Source organism: Acinonyx jubatus, chromosome B3 (assembly GCF_027475565.1).
Source record: "Acinonyx jubatus isolate Ajub_Pintada_27869175 chromosome B3, VMU_Ajub_asm_v1.0, whole genome shotgun sequence".
Lineage (NCBI taxonomy): Eukaryota > Metazoa > Chordata > Mammalia > Carnivora > Felidae > Acinonyx > Acinonyx jubatus.
The window spans coordinates 122,852,297-122,867,776 of NC_069386.1; the positions used below are offsets into that span (position 1 = coordinate 122,852,297).

The window sequence follows — 15,480 nt, forward strand, 5'->3', positions numbered from 1 at the left end:
AGTGTGAGAAAGGTGCCATAAGAACATTAGTGATGTGAGCAAAAGGATGAGGTACAGAAGGAAGGATTATCACTTGCAGCTGATAGAGTCTAAGAAGGCTTCAGGAAGGAAAAGAGATTAGGGGCTCCTGGGTGGCTCAGTCGGTTGAATATCCAACTCTTGATTTCAGCTCAGGTCATGATCTTATGGTTCTTAGGATCAAGTACCTTAAGCTGGGCTCTGTGCTCACAGCGTGGAACCTGCTTAGGATTCTCTGTCCCTATCTCTCAAAATTAAGCAAATAAACATTAAAAAGAGAAAGATTACTGACTGAACAAGCCAAAAGAAAGAGTATTATGCAAATATTTGGGGGCCTGACCAACAGTCACATTCTGAGCATCTTGTCTTATTCGTATTTGCTTTCTAAAAAGGAACTAAAGAGGATTAATAGCCATTCTTTACAGAATGTATAAGGCAACACCAAATATTTTTGAAAAATAAATGCTATCAAACATATCTGAAAAATAGAGACTAAGTATCTTTCAGTTAAATTTCAATAAAATGACTGTTAGAAGTTACATTGAGTGATCCATGACCAATACCTTCACAAAGCCTACACTAAATGTCATTCTGAGAATAGCTTGGGAATAAAGATATTCAAAGGGCCTTCACAAGGTATGAAAAATAAGCCATAATCAGAAATGTCATAAAATCTAAAATGGTGGGGGGCGCCTAGGTGGCTCAGTCGGTCAAGCATCCAACGTCAGCTCAGGTCAAGATCTCGTGGTTCAGGAGTTTGAGCCCCATGTTGGGCTCTGTGCCGACAGCTCAGAGCCTGGAGCCTCGGATTCCATGTCTCCCTCTCTCCCTGCTCCTCCCCTGTTCACGTGGTGTTCTCTTTCTCTCTCTCTCTCTCAAAAATAAATAAACATTAAAAAAATTTTTTTAATCTAAAACAATGGTTATAAATTTAATTATTTTATTGTTAAAAATAATGTCAGGAAAATAAAAACTGGTTAATGGGAATTTCTTCCAGAAAAAACAGTATCTTTTTGTAATACCATTTTAATGGCAACAGGGAAAAAAACATTTTCATCCTCCGAAATAAATTTGAATTAGACTTGAGACAAACCCAAAGAACTTTTTTCATCAATTTTAGAATGTCACCTGCATAGAGACAGGGAAATCTGCCTGACTTTTGTTCATTGCCATGTCACCACCACCTAGAATAGTGCCTGACATGTAACAAGACAGTCATTAAGTGTTTAATATGTGAGTAAATGCTCAACCTCTCTGTCCAATTGTCTTTCACATCGAAACCTGTATAATTAACCCAAACTAATCCAAGAGAACTCCAAGTCTTTCCCTAATCCAGGTGAAAATGTAAAAGATCTATTGTTAGGGCAAGGGGAAAGCCAGGCTCTTTGAATAAGGGCATTATTAGGTTATTATAAGTAATTTTTTAAATGCTTATGTGAGATTTTTTTTCAACTGATTCTGCAAGTGGTAAATGAAATCAAACAATGAAAAGGAAGGAAGGGAAGAAGGACAGACCAATATGTGGTTATAAACAGGTTAGCCAAGGAATTTTTCTACCTTTGATATTTACTAGTATAGGTTTTTTTTTTTTTAATACTTAACTTTGGCAAAATAATATTTTAGCACTTTTGACAACAGGATCAAGGGTTAAAACAATACCTGTAAAGCAAACTTTTGAAGTCCTAAATTACAATTGCTCTGATAATGTCTCTGATAAGTATTTATTATACATGTAAAGGGCTTTGTAAAAAGTATGTCAGTATTTCATCAGCTTTACAATCTGAATCTTGAAGCAAATCTAAAATACATTTTTCCATTGATGAAAATGAAGAAAATGCATCTTTCCAAGATGAAAAAGAAACTCAGACTAGCATAACATTAAATATTTCCTTTGGGTTATATAAAGTTTGATATCTTTAACACCAATTTTCTACCTTTCATTATAGTTTAGAAAATTCTTCAAATATGGCACCTTATTATAATTGGAATACAACTCCACTAAGAAAAAACAGATATAAAGGGAGGGCTGATACATATTTATTTCTAAATGTGTCATCCATGTCTGATCTAATTTGTGTAATTATAAATGGTATTAAGACATTTCCTTTTTATGAATTTCTTTCTTTTGATTTTTAATATTTTCAGATAATTACCCTGTCTACGCTAGATAAAAGGCCACGGGGGGAGGCACCTGGGTGACTCAGTCTGTTGAGCGTCTGACTTTGGCTCAGGTCATGAGCTCTCTGTTCCTGAGTTTGAGCCCCGTGTCAGGCTCTGTGCTGACAGCTCAGAGCCTGGAGCCTGAGAATCTACATCTCCCTCTTTCTCTGCCCCTCCCCCACTGGCGCATGCACTCTCTCTCTCTCTCTCTCTCTCTCTCTCTCTCTAAAATAAATACACATTAAAAAAAAAAGGCAAATGGGGAAAGGTAGCTACCTACTTACACCTCATTCATGATTACCACACACCCTAAATTAATGGAGGCAGTGTAATTCCACCTCTTCCACAGCAGGCAGAGATTTAAAAACATTCATGGTTCCAAAGAAGAAATACCAATAATACCCTCTTTGCTGTGCCGTCTTCCAGTTTCAGCCCCAAAATAAATGATAATTCACCATTCCTTCAAATAAAGGTACTTTCTGTCTGAAGGAAGGGCTCAGTTTGCTACTAGAAGAAAAATACTGCCAAGTTTAATAGGTTCCTGGCTTTAAGGTCCAAATGAAAGAGAAATGAATCTACAGACATTTCTATATATAAAGTAGTCATCTATATAACTTTATGTTATGTTTACTCAAACTAGAGTTCATAAAATATCACCAACTTTACATTAAAACTTCATTAAGCAATTCTATGAAACAAAACTAATGTCCTTCAAATACAGCTTGAAAATAGCAAAGTCACCTCTACTTGCGCTGCAAAATGTGCCTTCTCCTGGTCTTTTCGCTCCATGCACCGCTTCGCTTCCTCTAACTCAGATGCCATTGCACTGAAGTTCAGCTGCACCCTCAAATCTGACATCTGCTTCTCCAGATTCTCTTTTTCCCGCTCAACCCCTTAAAAGAGAAAATGTAAAGCTTGATGATTGTTCTTCATTCACGGGAGAATGTACTTTCAAATGGTACAAAGCCTTGACGTTCGAAAATTCCAGCTAACACAATCCACTTATTAACACTGTCACTCTACAGACTGTTCAGAATTTGCGAGTCTATTGTTTCAAGTCTCACTCAGTTTTCTAAAATGTATACGTTGATGTGTTATCCAGTATTATTCCATTGTGATACTAAAACTTGAGTTGGTATCAGGTTTCTAGTAGAACTGAGTTCAGGAAAATCCTGTATATTTTTTTCTTTAACTTTCTTTACATCCCTGCCTCTAAACTCTAATACAGAAATACTGAAAGAATTTTTGGCTAAGTTCTACATCAGCTGAAGGTTACTGAAGTTGACACACAAAATGATGATTTCTTGCAAAATAAACAAATGATACTGTTAAATCTCTGATTGTGTAGGACCACTAACTAATTTACTAATTCTGGAGACTACTACCTGAAATTATCATCACTGAACAATATAAACAGACTTGGCATTAAATTCAGCACACTTGGTCTAGGACACACAAGACACTGTCGTACCATCTTCTTCAAAGATAAACACCATAAAAACCCTTTCACGATGAACTTACACTCCACGAATAGAAATAAAACATATAAATAAAGTACTTCCTGGAGTCTAAGATACCAAAAATTAGAACATCTACTACCAATTTAAAACTACTGTTTTTCCAGTAGTTTCCTTTCTGGGAAAGGGAAAGGGAAGGAAACATTAGCAAATTCAATTTATACATCATTCACAAGATACATCTGAACTGAGAGATATCAATCACACTGTTCAAAATTTCACATCTTGGATGAATGTGGATACACGAATGGAAAATATATAGGAATTTTTAATAGCATAAAAGTAATAACAGATACTATACAGATTTTACAGATACAGTTATCACACAGAAAGAAATACAGTAAAACACTGGAATGTGAGTAACTTGTTCTGAGAGTGTTCTGCAAGATGAGCAAACATTTCTAATAAATTTTATCTTGATAAAAAATACTAGTAGTACGTGACGTCAAACATCACATGATCACAACGGAGTCAATGGTTCTCTCTCGCTCGCTGGCTCGCTCACTTGCTCACTGCAGGATTGTGGGTGATCTTCTCCCATGCTTGGATGCTCAGTATCAGGCCACAGTGTTTGGCAGAAATGAGTGATTTTTCAGAACACTGGAAGGTGCCCACAACTGGCACTAGTTTTTTGTCATTTCAAAGTCCTTATGGACAGTCCTTTGCTTTTCCACACAAGAGTAAGCTTAAGAACGCTTTGCTTCATTCTAGGTCATTGGATAGGTTCCTTGTTAAAAGTGCACAAAAAGAAAAAGATTCCATTGAGCCAATAGACAGCAGTGATTCCATTAGTGATAGGGAAAGCTGTCCTACACAGTAACCCTCCTCTCTGGTCTCCCTCACAAACCAGCCCCGAAGGTTTTCAAAGGTAAATGCAGGTTAAGTTATTTTTCTTTATATTCTGTATTTTCTGTGTTATTTTGTATTATATTACAGTATTGTAATCATTATTATATGAATATTTTTGGGTTGTGGAACAAATTATCTGAGTTTCCAATATTCCTTATGGGGAAATTCACATTGATATACAAGTGCTTTGAATTACAAGCATGTTTCTGGAATGAATTATGTTCACAAACCAAGGTTTTACATAAAGTGATTAACTCTATCTTGTTGAAAAACTGGAGTAGGAAGAATTGGAAACTAAGTTGGACTTAAAGAATGAATACAGAATTTCACCAAGCAAGGGAGCTAGGGTGATAACTCAGGGAAAGGAAGCACCATAAAGCACAGAGGTACGATAATGGATTTAATATTGAGGTAGCTGCAAACAGTACTTCCACATAGCTACCACCTATGAGCAAGGGAAGGGCGAGAGTCAGCAGGGTGTTTATACATTGCTAGGAAGCTTAGAAATTATCCCATAGACCAGGAGTTCACAAACATTTTCTGTACAGGGTCAAATAGTAAATATTTTAGCCTTATGATCTCTGTCACAACTACTCAACTCTGCCATTGTATTGCAAAAGTAACCTAGACAGTGAATAAATGAATGGGAATAGCTATATTCCAAGGAAGTTTATTTACAAAAGTCTGGATTTGCCCCTTGGGCCATACTTTGCCCACCCCTGCTCAGTTTCCAATGTGAAAATATGCAATATTTGTTTATGTGTAAATGTCTTCATCAATTTTATAAATATATATTTTAAATTTTATGTTTAGATATGTATATGTGTGTATATATAACACATATCTCCAGAGTGTCTGTCTATATATAGACATGCATTTCAGGATATATGTTAGTGTATATAGATAAAGTAACAGGAATATATAGTATATAAAATATAGAGATATTAATATATATGAATACACGTGTAAATATATATATATATATAATATATACTTTATATTTTTTTAGTTTATTTATTATTTGAGAGAGCAAGTGCACAGCGAGCAGGAAAGGTGCAGAGAGAGAGAATCCCAAGAAGTCTCTGCACTGCATGGGTCCAATGTGGGGCTCAACCTCATGAACTGTGAGACCATGATCTGTGTCAAAATCAAGAGTCAGATGCTCATCCAACAGAGCCACCCAGGCACTACCGTAATACATATTTCATGAAACATATATGTTTAATGTGAGACCTAATAATTTGATAAATTTCATAATCTAGACACATATAAATTGGTATGGATATGTATAGCTAGGCACACATACATAATGAAACATTTAGCAAAATTAAAATACTTAAAACATAAGGTATAAAATATAAGTAGTGCTATAAACACTCTCCTCCCAAACCCAGAAGACTGTCTCATATGCTACACTTTGAAATCACTAATGGGTCACTACAGGAGAGCAGTTTTACAAACTCAAGTTTGGGGAGAAAAAGATTTGGGTCTGTTACTTCCCACCAATAAGACCTTAGGCAAGGTACTCAATCTCTTTCTTCTTCATTCTTTTTTATTTTTAATCATTAAAATGGAAAAAAGACTAGTACCCTTCTCATAGAGGAGACAATGTACAATGGGTAGCAAAGTGCCTTGTACGCAGTAAAAGGTCAATAACTTAGGACAAGAGGTTTTAAGCAAGAGTAACATGAGTGGTTTGTGGCCTAGAAAGCATCCCTTTAGTAGCAGAAGTATAGAAGACAGGTTACAGAGAACTAGAACAAGTTATTAAGAGGGTAATACAAATGAGACGAAGCATGCCAAAACTGGCGTAGTAGGAATAAAGAACAAGATGGGCCAAATTCAAGAAATATCAGGATCTATAAATAGGGACAAAGAAGATGGAGAAGAGAAGGAATAATTTGGATGTTCTTTGTATTTTAGACTTGGCTATCTGGATAAAAGACAATGAGTGATTTCTTATGCAGAATTTTTTAAAGTAATACAAGAATTCTATAAAGATGAAAACTCTAGAACTGTTAAGAGAAGGTGAAGAAGTCTATTATACTGATGAGAGAACTTGCAGATTTTTTTTAAACCTGATAAACAGTTAAGAAAATGGGAGATTCTTTTACTCCTCAAAGACTTATACCAAAAATAACTATATTTTTATAAGGCAAGGAAATATATAACACGTTCCACAGAGTCTTTTTCCAAACAAAATAAGAGTTCCTGTGTACATCCTTATGAAAATGTGATGAATAATCGAAAACCTTAGGAGTTTACTTTTAAAAATAAATTTTAAAATATTTGATGTCAAAATATATTTCAATTATAACATCACATGAAACTTAAGGGAACTTAATGGCATGCAATTATGTTAGGATAGGTATGTCAGAATTTGCCATCTAGTGAAGATTTTCTGGCAATGTGGAAATTCTAACTTAGGCAACATACTGAGTTATGTGTGGGGAATCTGGGCAAATATTTATCTTCCCTGAATTTGATAGTACACCAAATGCTTACAAGAGTTTCTCCAATAATATGGACATTTGAGTAAGAAGCCTCATTACTGAAATAATTTACAGCTGAACAATCTGGACTAGTCTATTAGAAACCATTATAAAATTCCAATATTACCATTTCTGTTACAAGTGGACTTCCAAAAAGAAATACATCCAGACTCATTAAATTCCACAACCTAAATCAACACCACCACTAAAAAGGTATTCTAACGTTTCTCGAGCACAAAGTATTCCTAATCTACATAAGAAAAAGCCAGTCGTATGGTTCATGACCACTTCTACCAGATGATTAATTTTTGTCACTGTTATCTGGGTAACAAAAAAAGACAAAATCTTAATTTTAATTGTAAATATTTAAAATTGGAATAAAAGAAAGTGAAAACATAGGGGTATTTCCAATTAAGTACAAGGACAAGTGTATACACACACACACACACACATATACATTTAGGCATGGAAATAAGAAGCTTGGAAGAAACTCCACTACCAGCTTTGCTGGTTCTTTCTGGCTGAAAGCCCCATGAGATAAGCAGGTCTGAAATGGGTTTAAAAATAAAGCAGAGGAGACATTAAATTGGATGCTAATATCAGCAACAAACAAGGGAAATTTAAAATTAAAAACATAATACCATTTACATTCACATCCAAAAAAAAAAAAATGAAACACTTAAATATAAATCTAACAAAATCTGTATGAGTAAAACTAAAAAATTCTGATGAAAGAAATCATAGTTGAATGAAATATATGGAGAGGTATTTCATATTCATGGATAGGAAGACTCAATATTGCCAAATAGCAGTTCTTCCCAACATAATATATAGATTCAACATAATCCAAATTAATATCAAGTTATTTTATAAATACCAACAAACTAATAATAAAGATATATGGAGAGGCAAAAGATCCAGAGCAGCAAATACAATATTGAAGAAGAACAAAGTTGGAAGACTAACACTATGTAACTTCAAGACTCACTATAAAGCTACAATAATCAAAACACTGTGGCAGTAGCAAAAAAAAATAGATCAATGGAACAGAATACAGAGCCCAGAAGCAGACCCACATGAAAACAGTCAACTGATCTTTGACAAAGAAGTAAAGTCAATACAATGCAGACAAGGTTGTTTTCAACAGAAAGTGCTGGAACAAATGGACATCCACATGCAAAAAAAAAAAAAAAAAAAGGATCTAGACACAGACTTTACACCTTTTATAGGAATTTGAAACTGATCACAGATCCAAACATAAAACACAAAATTATAAAACGTTTAGAAGATAGGAGAAATTATGGATGACCTTGAGTTTGACGAGGACTTTTCAGAGACAAGAGCAGAGTCATCCTCCATGAAAGAAATAATTAATATGCTGGACTACATTAAAATTTAAAATTTCAGTTCTGCAAAAGACCTGTCAAAAGAATGAAAAAACTGAGAAATTATTCACAAAGACACGGTGGTAAAGGACTGTTATATAAAATAATCAAGAGAGAGGGCTCTTAAAATTCAACAAGAAGCCAAACAACCACCTAAAAACTGGGCCAAAGACCTTAACAAAAATCTCATCAAGGAAGATATAGAGGTGGAAAATATGAGTAATAAAAGATGCTTCACATCATATGTTATCAGGAAAATACAATTAAAACAAGCTACCATTACAAACCTATGAGAAGAGCCAAAATCCAGAACACGGACAACTCCAAATACTGACAAGAATGTGGAAGAACAGGAACTGTCATTCATTACCAGTGGAAATGAAGAAATGATACGGCCACTTTGGAACACAGTTGAGATGATTTCTAAAAAACTAAATACACTCTTACCATACAATCCAGCAATTATATTCTTTGGTATTTACCCAAAGTAGATGAAAACTATGTCTATACAAAAATCTATATAGAGATGTTTGGTTTACAGTGGCTTTATTCATAATTGCCACAACTTGGAAGCAACCAATGGCCTTCAGTAGGTGAACGGATAAACAAACTGTGGTACATTCAGACAATGCTTTAAAAAAAAGAAAAACAAAAACAAAACAAAAGGTGAGAGAGAGTGCTACCAAGCCAAGAAAAGACATGGAGGAAAATTTGGGGTATATTACTAAATGAAAGAAGCCAATCTGAAAGGCTGTATGATTCAACTATATCAGATTCTGGAAAAGGCAAAACTATAGGGACAGTCAAAAGATTTGTGGTTACCAGTGCTGGGGAGAGAAGGGGATGAATAGGTGGAGCACAAAGGATTTTTAAGACAGTGACATTACTCTAGGATATAGTAACGGCACCTAAATGTCATTTATACTTTTGTCCAATCTCATAGAATACACAACACCAAGAGTGAATCCTAATGCAAGCTATAGACTTCAAGTGATAATTATGTGTCAAGGCAGGGGTATCAGTTATAACAAACATACTTCCATTGTGGGGGGGAAAGTTGATATGGGGTGGGGAGGGCAGGGAGGCTATGCATGTGTGGCAGCTGGGGGCACAGGGAAAATCTCTGTATCTTCTGCTTAATATTGCTATAAACATAAAACTAAAAAACACAGTCTGCTTTTAAAAACTAGATGCTAAATCATGATTAGCTTATTGAAAACCTGTAGATCAAGAAATAAGATGACAAGAGCGCAATGTAAGAAATGCAATTCTGAAAGTGGTAAGTATTTAAGGAAGATCAAAAACAACCCACACATTTGCAAATCACAATTGTACCTCTCCTAAACCTCCAGTCATCTCCTTGTTCATCTTGATGGTTTGATTGTTGCTTGGAAATCTGAGACACTTGATGCTGTAAACCCTTTCGATCACCTTCTGCTTTCAAAAGTTGTGTACGGAGCTCTTCTACCTAAACACGTATAGTCAAAAATGAAACTTGTATCAGTTTTCAGTGCAGGAAAAGAATAAATGAACTCACAAATTATTGTATATTATTTTTTCTAGGGAAAAAAATTACTTCTCATGGGCTTCTGTCAGCACAAACGGAAGCCCAGTTAACCTCCTTGTTATGCCAAGCACAGTGGAACAGTCTCTCACTCCTTTTCTTTATTTCTCCTATTACTTCCACAGAGAATGAATGTCTTTTTCCCCTTCTGTGTGTCTATCGGGACAAAGAATTTGACACACACACACACACACACACACACACACACACACACCAAAAATCCCTTATTGTGAACTCAGTGCACTCCACCACTATTAACCCAAACCACCTACATAATCATTTTTATATTTTTTACTCTTTCTCTTTCATGTGAATATGGCCTATTGACCGGTAAACTCAAGTGAAAAGATCACAGTTTAGCATATTATAATATCAAAGTACTGTTCAAAATAAGTGAGAAATAAATGCTGTTGAATAAACTATAAACTCATTGAGGTCAGGAACTATGTTATTCATCTGTATTTCTAAAGACTAGCAAATTGCCTAAGGCATAGCAGGTATGTCTCCAGTGACCATTAAGCAAATTAGGAGTATCAAAAAGACTCAGTTTAAGTCAATGACAACCTGAATATGGTAATCTCTTACTTCAAAAGATGAGCTCAGAAATCACAAGTCAGAGTACCAAAAAAAAAAAAAAAAAAAGAAAAAAAAAACAGAGTGTAAATGACTACAAATATAAACTAGAAAAAAAGAAAACCTGAACTCTGCCAACATTAATTCCACTGTAACACTGGCTGCAGAACAAAGTCAGTGAACATTTTTAAAGGTTTTGTAAATTAGATGTTCTGATATATTTTTAGCATTAATTGTCAAAATGTAATACTCCTGAGCATCGAAGATGCCTGACATTTCTGCCTACCTAGCATACTATGTAGTGAGTTATGCAAGCCACACCTCAAAACAGAAAAAGGTACAACTGCAGTTTCTACCAAACACTGACAGGCGATTAGAAACACACATGCCCTTATCCAATGTAAGATGACTACTTCAAGTTATTGAACTTTAAATAGCAGAAGAACCAAACTCTCATTACAGGCTTATGGGCTACAAAATGCTATGCTTTAAAATTAAGCTTTATCTTTGGTTAAAAGGGGCAGGCAGCATCTTGAAAACCATAAATATAAGACAATAATGCAAAGTAACTTGAATATGCAAAGGTCTGTTTAATGTATTTTACTTCTTCCTTCACTCTCCCAATGCCTCCTTGAATAAAATTAAACTCCTGGGAAATTTTTATCTCATGCATCCAGTCTCATTTTTACACTGGTTATGCTAGGAGAGGTAAATCCTAAATTGGATCAGCACTCACTATCACAGTGGGAACTTGGGCCAGTGCTTTTTACTAGGTTTCTCTGACTCTTCCTGAAAGGATTTCTTCTTTTGCTTATGCGTTTTAATATACATTCCTTAGGGGGCGGGAAAAAAAACTTCTAGATCTAGGTGGGATCTTCTACCTTTCACAGAGACATTGAATAGAAAAGGCGACTCAATCCTAATTTAATTTTTATCTTTATTTTTTAAAGTTTATTTAAATGTTTATTTATCTTGAGAGAGTAAGCACGCATGCATGAGTGAAAAAGGGGCAGCGAGAAGGAGAGAGAGAATCTGAGCAGGCTCCTTGCTGTCAGCGCAGAGACGAAAACGGGGCTCGACATCACAAACAGTGAGAGCATGACCTGAGCCGAAATCGAGAGTCAGATGCTTAAACGACTGAACCACCAAGGGACCCCAGTCCTGATTTAATTTAAAAGCAGATTATCATAGCTTGCATAGATTTACCTGATGCAGAAGTGTTTCTCTGCTGCCTTCCGACTGATTCAATAACCTTCGAGATAGCTCCAATTCTTGTTCAAGCTAGAGTTTCAACAGAGGATAAAGAAAAATGTCCAGTGGGGCAGAAAATAACTAAATTATTATAGGCATAGTTTACGAGTAGAAAAATGGAAAAGTTTTCAGAAGATATTTACAGCTAACAGGAGAAAACATCTTGCTATCAAAACATATTGATGCTTCCAAGAAAATAATGTTATTTGCATAACAACAAAGTGAACCAGACCAGACCTCAGGGGGTCTGAGTTCTAAGTCAGCTGCATATTAACTATGACCCTCTTTTCCTTAGGTCTCCTTTCTGTCATCTCTAAAATAAGGACTTTGTATTAGACAATCTCTGAGATTCTTTCCAGTTCTAAATCACTGTAATCTAAATTCCAAAACACTTTTTTTTTCTTTAGTACATGTAATGTCATATGAACTGAATTAGAATAAAAACTTCGAGGACCCAATGACTAAAGTATATTTCATCTAAATGGTGATTTTGTGTATTCATAATATTCTAACGTTCCTAATATTTCCAATATTTGTAACATTCCTAAAACTTAAAAATATTTAATCTCAGAATAAGATACTTAAAATTTCCTTAATATAGTCATAAGATACATATTCAAAGAAAGTGTGCAAATACCTACAAAGTCTGAATGTGCCTAGCTTCCTACAAGCTGAAAAATCTAAGAGGATGTGAAGGGGAGAGGAATGTGCCACCCCAAATTAGGCCTCTTTGGCATACGGATTTTTGGGGCTGAAGGCAATCAAGACCCAACAGACTCTGGAAAAGCTTTTACCTCTCCCTTAATTGCATTAAAGAATTTAGAGAGGGAGTCTGTACCAGGAAGAGAGCTATTCCCAGAGATAACTGTTTATACCTGAAAGACTTCTCTGTAAGACAAGGCAAACATTTGTTTACCAAACATTTGCTCTTCTCATCTTCCTATGAATTGTTTTCCTCTCCTTTGAAGCCCCAGACCTCTATCCCCTTTCCTTAGCTCAGCATGGCATATAAGCCTCAACTGCCTGTCTTTGAGGCTCTTATTTTTATGCAGCTTCTATACATACAAAATCAAATTTGTTTTTCTCCTGTTAACCTGTCTTATGTCAACTTAATTATTAAATTAGCCAAAGAACCGAGAAGAGTAAAATTACTTTTTCACACCTACAGATGGGACACATGTTTGTTAAAATCCCAGAGAATACATATGTTAGACATGTTTGCATTTTGTAACAGTAAGGCTGTTCTATGAAACCACAAATTTATATTAAGGTGTTATTAAGTGCTTAGATTTGTGATAGTTATCCTAAATTATTATTTCACTTGACCAAACTACTTTCTATATATTAGTCCTTCAAATATGGTCCAGGTGGTAGGTATGGTTATCAAGGAGTAGCATAATGGGGCATTGTGTTTCTGTATCTTTGCTGTGGTGACAGCAACATGAATCTATACATGAGATACAACTGCACAGAACTACACACACAAATGAGCGCACATAAAGCTGGTGAAATCTGAATAAATTCTGTGAACTGTACCAAATCAGTTTCTTGGTTTTGATATGGAATGACAACTATGCAAAATGTTACCACTGAGGGAAACTGGGTGAAGGGCACATATTACCTCTCTGCACATTCTGTCTTGCAACACCTTATGAATCTGTAACTATTTCAAAATAATTTTTAAATCTGGTTATACAAGTTTTAAAAAAAATTATACATGTGGCCAATAAAATACCATATTCTAAAAAAAAAAAATAATAAGGTATGTATACAATCACAGAATCCACACAAAATACTATCTGACTTGTCTTCTTTTTTTGAAGAAATAAAGAGGGAAGGAATCACACTTCAGTCAAAATGGCTTCAGAATCTACCATGGCCCATACTGGTCACGACCACTGGATAATTCTGGCAGCCTCGACCCTCAAAGGGCAAGCACGATGACCTGACCTAACTCGCTTACCAGAAAGGCAGCATGGATGCATCATTTAACTTGACTAGGTTGGTGAATAAAAATCAAGGAAGCAATGGTAGATTTTAAAAGTGATATGGAGTAAGAATATTACATCGGGGGCAAATTTTCATTTTATCATTGGGCTCACCCTTGAATCTATTCATTTGCAAACTGAGGAGAGTTATCTATCTTCTAAATTCCTTTCTAATTCTAATGCCCTAGGCTCTATAGGTTTGCAGACATGAATACATGTCAAAAGTCCTTAATATCTAATGAGAATAGAGGATTCTTCCTGTAGGTTGCGCCTATGCCTATCTTCTATGATGAAAATGAATATATTCAAAATACCCATCCTTTAAACAAGTCTTTTTCCTAACCCTTCAGCAAAGTCAAGCTCCTTGCATGTTCCAAGTTCGACTCGCCTCTAGAAAGGAAGTGGCCAGGTGAAAAGGTAGCAAATGACCTGTACGCGTTTCCCAGACCAAGCAACAGAGAATGGCAGAGCCATCAAACCAAGTGATTCCATATCAGAACATAAAGGCTTCACTGTGTCTTAACAAATGATCCCAGGGACAACTTTTAAGACACTCAACAAATATCACTGGCTCCAAACAGTGTTACTTTCTCAAAATCTTACTTGACTCTTCTCAGTTTCAGTCTGTCTTAGCTTATTTTTCACGGCTCCCTCATTTTCATCTGCTTTAGCTTCTTGTTTCTTCAGTGCCTAGAATGAAAGATTAAAAAAAAAATGTGTATTAGTCCAAAATCCATAGAAAACTGAAAGACACTGTTAGGATCTGGAATTTACAGAAGACTATTACAGATCAGTGGAGTATGCTCATCAAAGAGCCACCAAACACTGGCTGTTCTCGCAATTCTCTTGGGCTATTAGCTGTTCCCTCACATCTTGTCCACCCCTCATTGTTTACTTTCTTTGCACCTTCTGGAACTTCCCCACAGTCTTCTAAATCTCCCTCTCCAGGTTATGCAAAGCAGTTTGCCTCTCTTGAGGTTCTCAATTTCAAAAACTTAAACTCATAACCACACCCAACATCCCTACATTCCCACCCCTGTAAAGATCTATCAGTTACCAGAATTAATTCCCCTTAAAGGGCAATGTGAGAAATTATTTTCATGCTTAGGCTAAGAAATATTTAATCTTCATTTCTTATAATTAGTATAAATATTAATACTTTTACTTGATGCGAAAAAATAGAAATCAATAAGCTGAACTTTAATTAAACAAATTGTGTTTTATAGTACATGGAATTATGCCTCATAAAAACATAATTCTTCTGAAAGTCAACTTTTTAAAAATCTGAATTTCCATATATGAGATAAATGAATAAAAGAACCTCTAATTCTTTTGGCTACCTAGGAATATGCAATAAAATTTCCTTTCCTCTTCACTTTCTACCTTCCACATCTGACCAGTTAACTTGTGATATCTCTTTTCCAAATAATATACCTTTCTATTATAGCTCTACTTGGTGCCCAAAATGTTATTTAACACCCCCCTTTTTTATTTCTCCTTTTACTCTACAGATATAGAAGTCTTAGAAAATTTTAATCAGTGAGAACTTAAATACTATTGTTTTCAGTAGAGGAATAAAAGTGAGGTCTTAAGGAGAACCCAAAGCAAATTACTACGTTTCCACCACATCACCTAGAAATGTCATTAAGTTTGAACATTAGACCATCAGTCAGTAAACAAACA

The 15,480-nt window shown here is 35.2% G+C and overlaps 1 protein-coding gene across 11 annotated transcripts in view; it reads right to left on the reverse strand.

Moving 5' to 3' along the window:
• The window catches only part of CEP128 (centrosomal protein 128), a 376,215-nt gene that overhangs the window by 283,283 nt on the left and 77,452 nt on the right, over positions 1-15,480 (reverse strand). For all 11 annotated transcript variants that reach the window (XR_008299569.1, XR_008299568.1, XR_008299570.1 and 8 more), the window contains 4 exons: positions 14,401-14,487; positions 11,765-11,839; positions 9,757-9,889; positions 2,920-3,071 (listed from right to left, as the gene is read on the reverse strand). Coding sequence is in view for 8 of the 11 variants with exons in the window: in XM_027066336.2 (XP_026922137.2) it covers positions 2,920-3,071; positions 9,757-9,889; positions 11,765-11,839; positions 14,401-14,487 (447 nt within the window). In the remaining 3 variants the exon portion in view is untranslated. The remainder of the gene's footprint in view (positions 1-2,919; positions 3,072-9,756; positions 9,890-11,764; positions 11,840-14,400; positions 14,488-15,480) is intronic.